At 44.3% G+C, this 18066-nt stretch overlaps 1 protein-coding gene across 1 annotated transcript in view; it reads left to right on the forward strand.

Moving 5' to 3' along the window:
* Positions 1 to 18066, forward strand: part of PTPN3 (protein tyrosine phosphatase non-receptor type 3) — a 1427127-nt gene that overhangs the window by 695546 nt on the left and 713515 nt on the right. Inside the window, 1 exon segment of the mRNA XM_040432350.1 lies at positions 6554 to 6617. Coding sequence (XP_040288284.1) covers positions 6554 to 6617 — 64 coding nt within the window.

Genomic DNA, 18066 nt, shown 5'->3' on the forward strand with positions numbered 1-18066 from the left:
AAATCCCCCCCTCTTCCTGTGATACAATTACCTTACCCAATGGGTTGATGTAACTATCACAGGCAGGAGAATACACAATGTCTTCTGTCCTGGAGACAACCGATGAGTAATTCAATTATCTCTCAGGACAAAGGAAAATCGCCAATACACACGTGGGGACAATAGGACAGACATCACTACTCAAATATACAATGTCCCACCCTTTAGAGTACACATAGACATTTAACATATCCCAAAATGGCACGAATTAGACCAGGGGTTCAAAAGTTAGTAAAAGTCCTTTGTGAACAAAGGAAGCCTGGCTGATGAGAGGGCCCATAATCCTGGGGCAAGAGGCTGGTAGCCAGGCTTTTCCACCACCCAGTGGCGAGGTTGGTTTCGTCACATTTCTCCCCTTTTCCATACAGACTAACAGGGTATCTGACCTTCTGCCGTTCAGTGCCCTTGTTAGTCCAGCAGCCCACCCACAAAACAGAAACAGCAGTACAGCCCATTCACAATAAATGGTTACTACACCTGAGCAAGGGATAAACCTGTCCATGTCCATGTGCCTCACCACGGCTGTGTGGGGGACTGGTAGACTGCCTTGGTGGATTGCTGAGTGGGCAGAGACCAGCGGTACTTTGCCCTGGTGCCAGCGCTATCACGGAAGAAGCCTGGTTGTAGCCTGGTTGTTGGAGGGGGAGACTGACTGTCTCCCCTTTAGATACACCGCTCTGCTGTTGTAGGGAGAGACCCACTGTTTCCCCTTTAGATAGACCACCATGCTGCTGTGGGGGGAGACCGACTGTCTCCCCTTTGGCTAAACAGCCCTGTTGCTGGGGGACAGGATCAACTGTCCCTACCCCCTGTGCTGTGAGTGCAGAGACCATGGTCCCATCTGCACTGTTGTGGGGCTTACTGTCTCCCCCTGGTGCATTAAACTGCCGCTGGGGGATGGAGACTGTGCTCCCAATTCCTTGTAGATCACACGGCCGCTGGGGAATGGAGACTGGGCTCCCAATTCCCTGTACATCACACGGCCACTGTGGAATGGAGACTGGGCTCCCAATTCCCTGTAGATTACACTGCCACTGGGGAATGGAGACTAGGTTCCCAATTCCCTACATATCACACGGCCGCTGGGGGATGGAGACAATGCTCTCCTCTCCATGCAAAACATACTGCCGCTGGGGAGCAGGACCGACTGTCCCTACTCCCTGTAACTCCGGCTGCCTTTGGGGATCTGGGCCGACTGCCCAGCATCCCTGTAGGGCCGGTGGAGAGACCTCGGTCCCATCTCCACCTGCCATATGGGGTTCCCCCCAGGACCAGTCTATGAGGTCCCCTACCTGTGTAGCTGGTACTGAAGCAGGGGATACTTCAGTCGGGTCTTCCCAGTAAACCTCCACAATATCCTCCCAGCTGAAGGGCTCTTGACCTGGATCTGACACTCTGCTCTCTCGCTGAGCCCTCTCAATGGAGTGGAAGAGATCTCGGTAGTCCTGCTCCAGTTCCCACTCCAGGGTTGCTAGGTGAGCCAGGTCTTTCTCTACCTCGTGGGGGTCATCCCAATCCTGCCTAGCCTCCCTCTCGTAGAAAATGTTCTGAAGTCTGGACTGTGCAGGGCTCCCGAAGTCAGGCTCTGCAAAGGACTCCGATAACAAGCCAGGACCATCAAACTCCTCTCCCTCTGGCTTGTCATGCTCAGCTGTCCAGGGTATATACTGTGCCATATACCACCAGAGCGCCTGGTAGGCATCCTCCAAACATAGCTCCTGCCATACCCGGTGCTCTAGTTCCTTCACCCATTCCTCCAGGGGCTGCTCTCCCAGGAAGGGCATCCGCAGGGCCACTTTCTTCTATCGCTGCTCTCCACTGGGGAGACTCTCACCTCGCTGGTATTGTACATTACCCAGGGCCTGGTACAAGATGCCTTTCCTTAATGCATCCCGGCCATCCAGGTCTTCCTCATCGTATGCCACTGCTGGTTCCATCCTGCTGCTGTAGCCAGGGGCGCTGTACGGATACTAGCGTTGCCCTCAATTTTGTCAATCCACGAACGGTGTCTCCGAGTTGCTTCACCTCTCACTAGGATGCCATCCCACTGCTTGCCACCAATGTAACGGATCTCCTGGCATCCCGACCGGGTACCTCCATCGAAGGATGCTCCTAGTGCTTCCCGAGGACTCCAAGCACTCCAGTTGACACCGTAAGCGCTGCAGACCCCACGAACCGCCGAAGCTTGGTTAAGGTCTCACCGTCTCCTACCCACCCTGGGCCTACGACAAGGCTCCAGGCTCCAGTGGGTGAACCTCTCCTAAATCCAGAGAGCAGGAACAGCTCTTACAAGAGCTAATAGTATAGCCAGGGGAGTATAGCAAATCTTCAGCGTATAGCAATCCCCAGTGTCGATCAGTTACCCAAACACCAGCCTCAACATGATGAAGGGTAAAACAGGAACTCTTTATTGAACACACAAGCATTGACTTATTCACATTTTCCAACAAGGTTACCACCCACAGGGTTTTGTAAAAACAACCAATAAACACATACAATACACTCAGACACTCCCACACAAAATCCTCCCCTCTGCCTGTGATACAATTATTCTACACAATGGGTTGATGCAATTGTATCACAGGCAGGAGAATACACAGTGTCTTCTGTCCTGGAGACAACCGAGGAGTAAGTTAATTATCTCTCAGGACAAAGGGAAATTGCCAATACACACGTGGGGACAATAGGACAGACATCACTACTCAAATATACGATGTCCCACCCTTTACAGTACACATATACATTTAACATATCCCAAAATGGCACGAATTAGACCAGGGGTTCAAAAGTTAGTAAAAGTCCTTTGTGAACAAAGGAAGCCTGGCTGATGAGAGGGCCCATAATCCTGGAACAAGAGGCTGGTAGCCAGGCTTCTCCACCACCCAGTGGCGAGGTTGGTTTCGTCACAGTGGTGTATTAGTAGGGTGCTGCACCTAGTGTGGAGTCCTACACGGTGAGAAGGGCTGCACCCTGACTGTAGTTTCCCTTCTTTGTAAGGTGCGAGTGTCCCGGCTGTTGGTGCGTCCTTACTGCGCTCCGTGCTGGCCGCTCGGCTGTTTCGGCGTCCCATGTGTATGTGATGTCACCTGTATGTGGGGGGTTGAGTCCGCACAACCCGCATGTAGGGGCATATCACTATGGCGAAATACATATACAAACAGAAAATGCAAATGTGATCGCACACTACATCCAGCATTCTGCCCTGCCTCCATGCTGGATGAGACATTGGTGTACATTTTGGCCAAAGCGTAATAAGCCACTCACCGCGTCAAGGTCGTCTCATTTGAGTGGTCCCTAACTCTTGTTCCTACCTGTTTATGGGCCATGACAGCCACATAAAGTCCAGGGAATGCAGGTCAGCATGCAAGCCAAGTACACTCTGCTTTTAACCCCGTCCGGTGCCATTACAGCTTTCATCTGATCCAGGGATGCAAGTACCAACATGGATGCTGAGCCCACCATATACTTCTCCTGGAGCCAAATGGCTACTGGTAGGTTCTATATAAGCAGACTCAGTTTTATACTGACTTTAAAACCAGCCTCCAGGACAGATTGACTGGTCAGGTGTGCACGACTCAAAGGAGATCGCCACGCCTCCAATATAAGCTACAAAGAAAAAATGTGGGGGGTTGAGTCCGCACAACCCGCATGTAGGTGCATATCACTATGGCGAAATACATATACAAACAGAAAATGCAAATGTGATCGCACACTACATCCAGCATTCTGCCCTGCCTCCATGCTGGATGAGACATTGGTGTACATTTTGGCCAAAGCGTAATAAGCCACTCACCGCGTCAAGGTTGTCTCATTTGAGTGGTCCCTAACTCTTGTTCCTACCTGTTTATGGGCCATGACAGCCACATAAAGTCCGTTTAGTTCGCGATCGCTGTATAGCGATCTTTTTGATCCAATAGGACGGTAAAGTCAGTTGATTGGAAGCACTTCCAGGATGATATGCAAGAGGGTTTGTGGGGGAATCACCATAAGCGTTTCGAAGGTCTGAGCTGCCTCCTTCATCAGTGGTAGCCCGCTATCTGCCATTGTGTAGGCTTTTATACCCTGTCTATGGATCTGTTAAAAACCTGGACTGGATCCGATTGTTTGGACGTGGTGTCCCACATAGTATTAGTTTTGCCTTTCTTTTTCTTTGTCTTATTTTCTTTTTTCTTTCTCTCATTTCGATTGGATAGGGAACAGATTTTTCATGGTAGGACGTTGCTGTGGTGGTCTTCTATTGGAGATTCCATGGTTATGCCGTTTCTGCATTGTCGTTGATGTATTGTCTTAGATGTATTCCTTGAGCTTGGTTTCACTATTTTAGTGTTATAGAACTCATAGTGTCAATTATCATTTTTCTTCATTTTTCTTTTTTCTTTGTTAGTGAGTGGGTTTTTGTCTGTTAGGATATTGCTGCATTGTTTTATAATTGAGGATTTTGATGTTTTAGATGAGAATTTCACAGTTTTGTTATTACTGCGGTACCGCTGCGTTTTTTCTGCTATTTTGGTCCAAAAGAACAACATATGAACCATACGAGACCCCCCCATCACTCAAACACAACCACCGCCCCCTAAACGAAGACCAATACAGGGAATACGCCCACACTTCACTTATGAAACTCATAAACACAAGGAATATGTCTACACTTCACAGATGATCATCCCCTAAAATATATACCACCAGAGAACAAGCACTAGAAGAAATTCCAATAGGTACTACCCACGATGTCCCCCACACCCATGCCACCACTTGACCTCACCACCCCCCCTCGCCAGGACTAACATATCGATTAAAATGCAACACCACTGCCAAAGCTACAAAACTAACGCACCACTACCGCATGAACGCTATGTCCACTCTACCCAAAAAAGGAAAAAACAAAAAATTACACCATGAGGTTTAACACACTAAAATAGTGAAATCCGGCCCATATAACATTTCCAAGACATGGAACATATCCAAAAACACAGCACGCAAACCAACCATAAAAAATGCATCAATAGCAGAAAAAACGCAGCGGTACCGCAGTAATGACAAAACTGCGAAATTCCCATCTAAAACATCTAAATCCTAAATTAAAAACCAATACAGCAATATCCTAACAGACAAAAACCCGCTCACTAACAAAGAAAAAAGAAAAATGAAGAAAAATGATAATTGACACTATGAGTTCTATAACACTAAAACAGTGAAACCAAGCTCAAAGGAATACATCTAAGACATGGGAGGTCAGGAATACAAGAGGTAAACCAAAAATGCACCAACAGCGAAAAAGCAAAAAAACGCAACGACAACGCAGAAACGGCATAACCATGGAATCTCCATCTAAACACTCCAATCCTTAATAGAAGACCACCACAGCAACGTCCCACCATGAAAAATCTGTTCCCTATCCAATCGAAATGAGAGAAATAAAAAAGAAAATAAGAAAAAGAAAGGCAAAACCAATACTATGTGGGACACCACGTCCAAACAATCGGATCCAGTCCAGGTTTTTAACAGATCCGTAGACAGGGTATAAAAGCCTACACAATGGCAGATAGCGGGCTACCACTAATGAAGGAGGCAGCTCAGACCTTCGAAACGCGTATGGTGATTCCCCCACAAATCCGCTTCCATATCATCCTGGAAGTGCTTCCAATCAACTTACTTTACCGTCCTATTGGATCAAAAAGATCGCTATACAGCGATCGCGAACCGAACGGAGTGAAGACACGTGAGATGCCATACAGGTGACGTCACATCCACGTGGGACGCCGAAACAGCCGAGCGGCCAGCACGGAGCGCAGTAAGGGTGCACCAACAGCCAGGACACTCGCACCTTACAAAAAAGGTAAACTACAGTCAGGGTGCAGCCCTTCTCACCGTGTGGGACACCACACTAGGTGCAGCACCCTACTGATACACCAACACCCTATTTTTTCTTCTTTTTTCTTATTACCATTAACAGTGACCGGCCAGTAATCCCTAACAGGGAAGTACTACAAGTAACAAACATTTACCTTGCATTATTTTTTCCTTTTGTTACTTCACCTATCTACAAACTGTTCATATGGGATATCTATCCACCAGAGTGGCAGCAAACCATTGAAGGTGGAAATCACCGCTGAATGACTACTGTATTGATATACCTGTACTTCCATTTTTATATTTCACATTTTATATTTTGCATTTTATGGTTTATTTTTTCAATTTTTACATCTTTTTATGAAGGTGGTTACTATTACTGAACATTACCTTTTAAATCCAATCTTATGAATGTACGTATACGATCCCCACTCTCACTATAATATACCCTATACTATCGATATTAATATTTAATAAATGCACACTTTTACCTACCAATCTGTCTACATTGCTCTTTAAGTGTACTACCAGGTGAAGAGTGCCGGTTTTCCACATACATTTTATTGAATATAGTATCTGTTTGTCATATCTTATTGCTTCCTAAAGAAAATAAATCACTTGATTATAAATGCTAGGACTGTCATTTTGTTTTACTTTTTTTTAGGGTAAACATTTTAAAAATCTCATTCAAAAGAAAAAAGTTTTTCATCCAGCAACGTCCAAAACATGTAAGTTACTCAATTTCCTCTTGTGTACATAGAGTGCAAAATGCAACTTATCAGTCATATAACTACTGTCGTCTTACACCCAAGGCTGTGGAGTTGGAGTCAAAGTTAGTTTTGGGTGGAGTCAGTAGAAATAACTGCAGCTTAAAAAAAAACAAAAAAAAACTGTGCAATTAATTTGTTAAATTTCATATAAATAAAGTTTAGAAATGTTAACCATAAATATATTTTATGTTCTGTCTTCCTAAGGCTCTTATTTATCAACAAACTGTGATAAGCAGCATGTTCTAATGGTGATAGAAAATCAGATCTCACCCCTTCTGTGTCCTTCCCTGTCCTTATACTAGATATCTTCATGCTGCTCCAATGCCCTTATTTACAATGCCAGAAACTGTACTGCACATGCTCAGTATTAAGTACCTTCTCCAAAGACCAAAAGAGGAACTTCACTACTGGGCATGCCTGCAGTCATCTTAGAACTGCCAGGCAGAACAGGAAGGCAGCATTAAAGGTGTTGTCCAGGAATACAGAAAGTAACTTTTCACAGTTGACTGCAGCCTGCATCTGCTATGGAAAGAATCATACTTACCTACTCCCCACCACTCTGGTCCTTCATACGGCTCGTGTATGTCCATCTTTCGGTCTGCAGCTTGTTTAATTTGTCCCCTGCACAAGCATGGTTATCTGCTCTGCTGCAGCCAATAATTGGCTTCAGTGGTGATGTGTCTGTTGTGGACGTGTCACTGTTGAAGCCAGTCATTGGCTGCAGTGGAGCAGATGATCATGCTCATATCAGAGAGGAAGTAAGCTGTGGACCAGAAGATGGACACACTTGAGTCAGTGCACAGGACCCAAGCTGCAGGGAGCAGGTAAGTATGAATCTTTCCATAATATGAATGATCCAAACAGAGAGATAATCCAGTAGTCGCATATAATTAAATTCTTGTAAGCTTTATTGAACTAAGATGTGCACATCATGTTCACACTGTGGCATCTATACCACTAGCAATCACTGTAAACATATTGTAAAGAATCTGCCAACTTAAGGGAACCTTCCCCCATCCTGGGCTACTGAAACAGGAATATTAAGTCATTGGTTTCCATCTTAGGGCCAGGGAATACAGTGCAGGCCTAATCAACAGAGCTAAACATATAGAAAACTACCAAACAAGGCAGGATGTAATCGAAACATTAATGCAGCTGAGAATTTAGTCACTATCACCACACAATTTATTACCCAGTATTACAATATTGAGGGAATTAATAAAGGAGTCGTGCAGGCAATATATATTGATGGCCTATCCTCAAGATAGGCCATCAATATCTGATTGGCGGGAGTCTGACACCCAGCACTAGTTCTGATCAGCTTTTTGAAGAGGAGACAACATTCCATGTGAGGACATCCTAGGGCCCCTACAACACATAGTTCTCAATTGCAAAGTGACATTGAATAGGGAGTGATCAGATAATGTCCTGGGGAGAACTTGGAACCAGATACATGAGGCAATATGATATCATTACCCAATGCTAAATCAATCCTGGATAAGGATGTATACATGGTGAACACACATGAATATTTCTGCACCTCTAGGTTCTTAAGACACCAAATATCCATAGTGCCCCATTCCCCTATGAGTCTACCAAAGGATGTGGTAGCGTTCGTCAGAAGCAGAGGCTTAATAGGGAGTTTATCTAATGCTATATCCAAGTAATTATTAAAGTCCCCCTTAATTAATAAGGGTAGCTGCGGGCAATCTGCCACAAATTCTCCACATTATATATTAAGCAATGTACAGCTACGTAACATCCCTTCTTGTTTATCTTAGACCTCAGTGGGAAAAAGGGTACATTTTTGTGCACAATAGGCAAACCCCCTTGGAAAAGGTGGAATATACAGAGTGGTACTCTATGCCCGTCTACGATTTATGGAGCCATCTCACAGTATTGGTCGTCATATGGGTTTTCTGTATTCCAATGAGTGATGGTGGAAGCTTCCAAAGATAGTCGAAAAGAGCAATACTTTTAGTAGAATAACACACACCTCTGACATTCCAAGAAAGCACTTCTATGGTCCCCAGAGTTTATAAGAAAGAATCTTCTGTACCCGGATATCCTTAAACTTTTTTTACCCAGTAAACAGCCATTAAAACCCCATCAGTACTGAACAAGGACATTTCACAGAGGAGTCCCTCCCTCTTCCCACCCTCATGCTCCCCCCCCCCCCAATATACAACATACAATATTTCTTTCAGCTCTCCAAAGAGAGGTGGGGCTGTAAATAGGCACCCAGCCGAACAATATTACAAACATTAACATAAACTGTAGAAATTACAGTGCCATGTGGTCACAACAAGAAACAATAAACAATACTCTGAGATGCATGGTGAAATGCAGGCAGTTGGAAACTGTATCCCAAGTGTAAATATAGGCTTTACTGCGTCCATCCCACTTTTTCCTGAACTTTACTTGACTATTACGGATGTAGCAGGGTTAACACACATGCTTTATGAGACATGTTATCTAAACTAAATGCAACTAAATGCGTTAAGCAATTGCTTTTCAATGGCTTTTGTTTCAAGATAACACAATGAGTTAAAAAAAAATTGAGTTAAGAGTGTGTGTGTTACCCCTGCTACATCTGTATACAAACCAAAACATCCGCTTAGAATGAATGCAACCCCCAATATAACAGGTTTAAGAAAAAGAAAATCAAAACTAGAGTCCTGGGTATGCACCATTACAGTATACAACAGACACAGTCCCTTAGGATTACTTATCACGGAGCACAACGGTAGATAAGGCAACCTGTGCATCCTCAGGGAACAAAGGTCACTTTTGTAAAGTAATATAAAAAATATAACAATTTAAATCACCCCCTTTCCTTAGAACAAAAAAAATAAATACATAATAAATAAAAAATATAAACATCATGGCCCGTACTATGAAAATGTAAAATTATTTTTCCAATACAGCGAATAGCATATTGGAAAAAAGAATCAAAATGGCCTATTTGCCATTTTTTCATTGTTTCTCTTACCCCAATTTTTTTTTATAAAGTGTGATAAAAAAGACACACACTCCAAAATGGTATCAATAAAAACTACAGATCCTCCTGATAAAAATGAGCCCCCACACAGCTCAGTAGACATAATTATACAAAAGTTATGTGAATCAGAATATGGTGATGCAAATTATTTTTTTTTTTTTTACGTTTTCATTTATTTTCTCAGTATTTAAACATAGAAAACCTGTACATATGTGTAATCATACTGACCCAAACAATGAAGGGCACAGGTCAGTTTTACCACGAAGGGATGCTGTAGGGACAAAGCCTGTAAAACTGTGGAAGAATTGTGGCTGTTTTCCAATTCCACCCCATTTAGAATTTTTTTCCCATTTCCCACTACATGGTATGTCATAATAAATGGTGGCATTAGAAAACACAACAGAAGACAGCGGTCCTTCACACTGCATGCCTGCATTAGGCTTCAGAGTGAGGAGGAGTTACCCTCAGTAATCTAATCTGATTGGCTGGCAGGAAGTTGATGGCTAAAACAAGTGTGTATGGGAAATGATGGAAGGCAGTTTTGACCTCAGAGAACTGGCAGAGGAGCCATCTTGAGAAGCTCCCCATAATGTAGGGTTCAAAACAGTCGCAACTAAGGGAAAAGCTCCAAGAAAACAGTGGTACCGTATGTGAAGAAACTAAAGATTGCTTTATGCATAATGCTGCAGCAGCAGTAACATATGCTAAAATTGATTTTTTTATGAAAAAATAACATGACACTTTAAGTGGAGGTGAGTTGTGGACCATATTTAACTATGCAGACATTATGAATATTTTCATAGCGTAGGTAAGATTAGGGCACCTGTGAAAAGTTATTTATTTCCAGCCAACCCTTTTTGGTAAGCATTGAAAACAGCAGCTACGTTTTTACGTGTTTCACTTAGTTAGACTTGCACAATGCTGTGCATTTCCGGGTGTACATGGACTACTCACAAAAACTTAGGGATATTTGGCTTGTTGGTGAAATTTCAGGATGAACCTAACAAGCAGTCTAACCTTTACAGGTGAACTTAAAAGGGGTAGTCTCACTTCATTAAGTGGCATTTATCATGTAGAGAAAGTGATTACAAGCCACCTACTAATATACTGTTATTATCCATATTGCTTCCTTTGCTGGCTGGATTAATTTTTATATCACATTATACACTGCTCATTTCCATGGTTACAGACCACACTGCAATCCATCAGTGGTGGTCGTGCTTGCACAATATAGTAAAAAGCACTAGCCTATATGCGCTCCCGTGTTCTCTGCCACCAGAGAGGCTAACACTTTTTCCTATAGCGTGCAAGCATGACCACTACTGATGGGTGGTCTGTAACCATGGAAATGAGCAGTGTATAATGTGATGGAAAAATGAATCCAGCCAGCAAAGGAAGCAATATGGATAATCACAATATATTAGTAAGTGCCTTTTATTCACTTTCTCTAGATGATAAATGCAACTTACTGAAGTGAGACAACCCCATTAATGTGACCTTCTGTAAACTTTTAAATGCACATGTTCAACTGTTCAGTGTTTCAGTAATTTTTGCATAACTTCTTGGCAAAATTCACAACTGGAGGGTAGCGAGGAAGCATTAGAAAACTATAAGGAAAAAAATGAATATGTAAAAGACAAATGAAAGCAGCCAAACTAGAGACCGAGAGATTAATTGCCAAAGAGAGTAAAAATAACCCTAAAATAACTTAGTAACATAGTTTATAGGGCCGAAAAAAGACCTCTGTCCATCTGATTCAGCCTGGTAACCTTCAAGTTGATACAGAGAAAGGAAAAAAAAAAAAAAGGTGAGGTAGAAGCCAATTTTCCCCACTTAAGGGGAAAAAAAATCCATCCCGACTCCAATCAGGCAATTAGAATAACTCCCTGGATCAACGACCCATCTCTAGTAGCTATAGCCTGTAATATTATTATACTCCAGAAATACATCCCTCTTGAACTCTTTTAGTGAACTCACCATCACCACCTCCTCAGGCAGAGAGTTCCATAGTCTCTCTGCTCTTACCGTAAAGAATCCTCTTCTATGTTTGTTTCCTCCAGACGCAGAGGATGTCCCTTTGTCACAGTCACAGTCCTGGGGATAAATAGATGATGGGAGAGATCTCTGTACTGACCCCTGATATATTTGTACATAGTTATTAGATCTCCCCTCTTGTCTTTTTTCTAAAGTGAATAACCCTAATTATGATAATCTTTCAGGGTACTGTAGTCCACCCATTCCAGTTATTACTTTAGTTGCCCTCCTCTGAACCCTCTCCAGCTCTGCTATGTCTGCCTTTTTCCCGAACTCTACACAGTACAGACATGTGTGGTCTGACTAGTGATTTGTAAAGTGGTAGGACTATGTTCTCATCACGAGCATCTATGCCCCTTTTGATGCAACCCATTATCTTATTGGCCTTGGCAGCAGCTGCCACTGGTTTCTACAGCTTAGTTTGCTGTTCACTAAAATCCATAGGTCCTTTTCCATGTCAGTGTTACCCAGTGTTTTACCATTTAGTATGTTCTAGTGACTTGCATTATTTCTTCCCATGTGCATAACCTTACATATGTCAGTGTTAATCCTCATCTGCCACTTATCTGCCCAAGCCTAAAATCTATCCAGATCCATCTGTAGCAATGTACCGTCCTCTTCTGTGTTAATTACTTTAGGGCTCTTTCACACTTGCGTTATTGTCTTCCGGCATAGAGTTCCGTCGTCGGGACTCTATGCCGGAAGAATACTGATCAGGATTATCCTAATGCATTCTGAATGGAGAGTAATCCGTTCAGGATGCATCAGGATGTCTTCAGTTCCGGTACGGAACGTTTTTTGGCCGGAGAAAATACCGCAGCATGCTGCGCTTTTTGCTCCGGCCAAAAATCCTGAAGACTTGCCGCAAGGCCGGATCCGGGATCAATGCCCATTGAAAGGCATTGATCCGGATCCGGCCTTAAGCTAAACGTCGTTTCGGCGCATTGCCGGACCCGACGTTTAGCTTTTTCTGAATAGTTACCATGGCTACCGGGACGCTAAAGTCCTGACAGCCATGGTAAGTGTAGCGGGGAGCAGGGGAGCAGCATACTTACCGTCCGTGCGGCTCCCCGGGCGCCCCAGAGTGACGTCAGGGCGCCCCAAGCGCATGGATCACGTCATCCATGCGCATGGGGCACTCTGACGTCATTCTGGAGCGCCCGGGGAGCCGCACGGACTGTAAGTATACCGCTCCCCGCTACTACTATGGCAACCAGGACTTTAATAGCGTCCTGGGTGCCATAGTAACACTGAAAGCATTTGGAAGACGGTTCCGTCTTCAAATGCTTTCAGTACACTTGCGTTGTTACGGATCCGGCAGGCACCTCCGGCAACGGAAGTGCATGCCGGATCCCAACAACGCAAGTGTGAAAGAGGCCTTACACAGTTTAGTGTCAGCTGCAAAACTTTATATTTTACTGTGCAAGCCTTCTACAAGATCATTAATAAATATATTGAAGAGACTAGGACACAACACTGACTCCTGAGGTACTCCACTAGTGACAGTGACCCAATCACTGAGCCAGTTAATTACCCACATACAGACATTTTCCCCCAGTGCAAGCATTCTCATTTTATATACTAACATTTTATGTGGTACAGTGTCGAATGCTTTGGAGAAGTCCAGATATACGACATCCATTGATTCGCCGCTGTCAAGTTTGATTAAATTAGTTTGACATGACTGATCAGGCAATGGGCCCCTATACAGAGGAAGGGGGGAGTATACTTGTTTAAAATATAACTTTTAATATATTCTAGGAGTGACAAGGTAAAAAAGACTCAATAAACAATATAGACATACATACAGGGATAGGACCAACTTGATGGTGCCCAGCTGGTACAGATAAAAAATTCTGCTCCGTCGGTGAAGACGCGAACAGTCTTACCAGACCCTTAGTAGATAGTAGGTGAGGTTCCTTGATGACAGGAGGCAGGAGACACTGGGTGTATGCCGGGCTGGATGAAGGTGCTTCTGCTGTTTAGTCGGGTAGATCAGACAGTAGGAAGGGTCCTATATATCCCTATCAATGTGAAAGGGGCTATTATGCTACTACCTGTCTACACAGAGCACTCGCCTTGGAAAAGGCGACCCCGTCCGGTAGCCTGTCCCTATAGTGGATCTGTACCCTAAAACTACAGAGAATTTACCAGTGATGGATGGATGATGAAGTATCATCATCCATCCATCACTGGTAAATTCTCTGTAGTTTTAGGGTACAGGTCCACTATATGGAGAGGCTACCGGACGGTCCATTGCCTGCTTGTCACTTCGGAGTGTTTTCAAAGCCTGTATTGTATCAGTGCTCTGATCAATCTTTGCTGACATGACTGATCCCTCATGAAGCCATGCAGATATGGTGTTATTTGCTTATTGTCATTGAGGTACTCCAAGATAGCATATGTTAGAAAACCTTCAAACAGTTTACCCATGACAGATGTTAAACTTACTGGCCTATAGTTTCCGGGCTGTGTTTCTGGACCTCTTTTGAATATTGGCACCATATTTGCTATGCACCAATCCTGTGGAACACTCCCTGTCAGTATACAGTCCTTAAATATCAATAATAAGGTCTGGCTATGACATTCTTAATTTTCTTAGGATACAGGGGTGTATGCCCTCTGGTCCTGGCGATTTGTTTATTTTTTTCTTTTTAAGACACCGCTGTACTTCTTTTTGGGTCAGACAGGGCACTTTTAATGTGGAATTTACTTTTACATTCTGCATTTCATCGGACAGTTTATTTTCCTCAGTGAATACATGTTCTTTAATTATATATATATGGTAAAAAGTATAAATCTGAAGGTGTTGGCCCTTTACAGAGTAATGAGGGGGGAGTTGCAGACAGCAATGAGGAGAAAACAAATCTATTAAATAGTTTTTTCTTCACTGTATTTACTGAGGAAAATAAACTGTCAGGTGACATTACTTAATTCTCTTAGGATACGGTGGGGTGTATGCCATCTGGTCTGGCAATTTGTCTATTTTAATCTTTTTAAGACCCTGCTGTACTTCTTCCTGGGAAAGACAGGGCACCTTTTTATAGGTGAATTTACTTTTACATTGTGCATTTCCTCTGACAGATTATTTTCCTCAGTGAATACAGTGGAGAAAAAATATTTAATATCTTTGCTTTCTCCTCATCGCTGTCTGCAACTCCTTCCTCATCACTCTGTAAAGGGCATACACCTTTAGATTTATATTTTTTACCATTTATATAATTGAAGACAATCTTAGGGTTAGTTTTACACTCTTTGGCAATGAATCTCTCTGTTTCTAGTTTGGCTGCTTTAATTTGTCTTCTACATATCCTATTTTTTTCCCCTTATAGTTTTTCAATGCCTCCTCGCTACCCTCATTTTTTTAGTGATTTTAAATGCTCTTTTATTCCAATAAGGTATTTACCTCTCACAATTAGAGTTCAGGATGTTTTTTAAAATAGCCATTTTTTGGCAGTATCTTTATTTTTAAGGACTTTGTGCCAGTTAGTTAGGCCAATGGCCTCTCTTAGTTGGCTAAATTTTGCTTTTTTGAAGTTTAGTAGAAACACTCTTTTAAATGACAATTGGAAGGTTATTATTTTATGGTCACTATTTCCCAGGTGTCCCCCAACCTGCACATCTGTTGTTCTTTCAGGTCTTTTGGTTAATACTAACTCCAGTATGGCTGAACCTCTAGTCAGGTCTTGAACCATTTGGGAAAGGTAATTGTCTTTGGCTACTGCCAAAATTCTCCATCCTTTATGAGATCTATAGGTTTTAGTTTCCCAGTGTATATCTAGGTAGATGAAGTTCCCCATAATAATGACCTCATGATTTGCCACTATGGATGAGCGGACCCGTGGATGTTCGGGTTCGGCCGAACTTTGAGTCAAAGTTCGGGTTCGGGACCCGAACTCGAACCCAAACCCCATTGAAGTCGATAGGAACCTGATCTTTGGTGCACTAAAATGGCTGTAAAATAGTTGTAGTAAGGGCTAGAGGGCTGCAAAAGGAAGCAAAATTGGGGGTAAGAGGAGGACAGTTGCCCTGCAAACAAATGTGGATAAGGAAATGACTTAAAATAACATAGAATAGAAAAAATAATAATAATCTTAAACTAGGAGGCAGAGAGAATGCAAAGAAAAAGTGCGCTGGAGTACAACAATGGCTGGGTGCAGCCGGTATACTTGCCTACTCAGTACAAGGTACGTACCAGTCCTGTGGGATCCATGCCTGGTTCATTTTAATGAACGTGAGCTTGTCCACGTTGGCTGTGGACAGGCGGCTGCGCTTGTCTGTGATTATCCCCCCCTGCCATGCTAAACACACATTCGGACAATACACTTGTTGCAGGGCAGGTCAGCACCTCCAAGGCGTAAAGGGCAAGCTCAGGCCATGTACCCAATTTGGAGACCCAGAAGTTGAATGGGGCAGACCCATCAGTCAGTACATGTAGGCATGTGTACACGTACTGTTCCTCCATGTTGCTGAAATGCTGCCTCCTGCTAAGACATTCCGTATCAGCTGGTGGTGCTGGTTTTTGTGGTGTGCTGACAAAGCTTTTTCACTTTTCGGCCATGATTACCTGAGGTTCTGGCGGTGCCCCAGCTGCGTTGGCAACTTCTTCCTCCTCCTTCTCTGCCTTTGCCTTGTGCTTCCACTGAGCCCCTGCTGTCAGGTGTGACTACCATCATTAGCGCGTCTACCAGCGTGTACTTGTACTCGCGCATAATCCGATCATGCTCCAGTGACGGAATTAAGGACAGCACCTTGTCCTTGTAGCAGGGATCCAGCAGGGTGGCCACCCAGTAATCAGCACTGGTTAGAATGTGGGAAACCCGGCGGTTGTTGTGCAGGCACTGCAGTGTGTAGTTGGTCGTGTGTGCCAGGCTGCCCAGAGGCAATGACAAGCTATCCTCTGTGGGAGGTGTATCGTCTGTGTCCTCTGTATACCCCCAGCCACGCTCCATTGATGCCCATAATCTGCTTTGGGTGCCACCCTGCTGTGAAGACTGTTTCTCCTCCTCCTCATCCTGCAGAACTGTGCCCTGGCTGGACAGTTGTGTACCTGGCCTCTGTTGGTGCAGGAACCTACCCTCCGAGCCATTTGTGAATGACTGACCTGATAACTGTGGAAATGATCCATCTTCCTCCTACTTTTCCTCCTGTGCCACATCCTCTTCCATCATCGCCCCAAAGTGTTTTTCCAAGGAGACATAGAAGTGGGATAGTAACGCTGAGGAATGCGTCATCGGCACTGGCCATATTGGTAGAGTACTCGAAACAGCGCAACACGGCACACATGTTCCGCATGGAGGCCCACGTGACTCACCTGTGTGTGCTGCAGCTGAAACTCCACTATCCCTTGCTGCTGCTCGCACAGTCTCTCCAGCATGTGCAAGGTGGAGTTCCACCTTGTGGGTATGTCGCATATGAGGCGGTGAGCGTGAAAGACCGAAGTTACGCTGCAGTGCAGACAGGCTAGCAGCAGCAGGGTGAGAACGCTTAAAGCGCGCACAGATGGCCAGCACTTTCTGTATCAGCTCTGACATATCAGGGTAATTTTTAAGGAACCTCTGCACCACCAAATTCAGCACCTGCACCAGGCAAGGGATGTGCGTCAAACCGGCTAGCCCCAGAGATGCTACGAGATTTCACATGTTATTGCACTCCACGAGTCCAGGCTTGAGGCTCAGCAGCACCAACCACTCATCGGTCTGTTGTTCCATGCCCGTCCACAGCTCCTACGCAGTGTGTTTCCCCCCCCCCCAAACAGATGAGTTTCAAAACAGCCTGCTTCGTTTCCCTATGGCTGTGCTGAAGTTGGTGGTGAAGGAGTTACGCTAACCGGATGAGGAGGCGGTGGAGGAGGAAGCAGAGTAGGAGGAAGAGGCAACAAGAATTGTCCTGCAATCCTCGGTAACGGTAGGACATGCGCCAAACTGCTATCTGCCTCATGCCCAGCCACCACTGCATTTACCCAGTGTGCAGTTAGGGCGATATAACGTTCCTACCCGTGCTTACTAGTCCACGTATTGGTAGTAATGTGGACCTTGCCACAGATGGCGTTGCACAGTGCACACCTGATTTTGTCTGCCACTTGATTGTGCAGGCCAGGGATGGCTCGCCTGGAGAAGTAGTGGCAGCTGGGAACCACGTACTGTGGGACAGCCACCGCCATAAGGTTTTTAAAAGTTTCTGTCTCCACCAGACATTTCAAAGGCCAGGAATTTTGAAATGCTGGCATTCATGGCCTGCATGCCAACTCTGCGGTTTCAGCAGGGGACCGGATGGGAGACAATGTGGAGGAACTAGAGGCACTGTCAGCCATCCAATCTACTACCGCCTCACCATTCGTACACTGGGCCTACAAAATGACGCTGAACGTCC

Source organism: Bufo bufo, chromosome 5, assembly GCF_905171765.1.
Source record: "Bufo bufo chromosome 5, aBufBuf1.1, whole genome shotgun sequence".
Taxonomy (NCBI): Eukaryota; Metazoa; Chordata; class Amphibia; order Anura; family Bufonidae; genus Bufo; species Bufo bufo.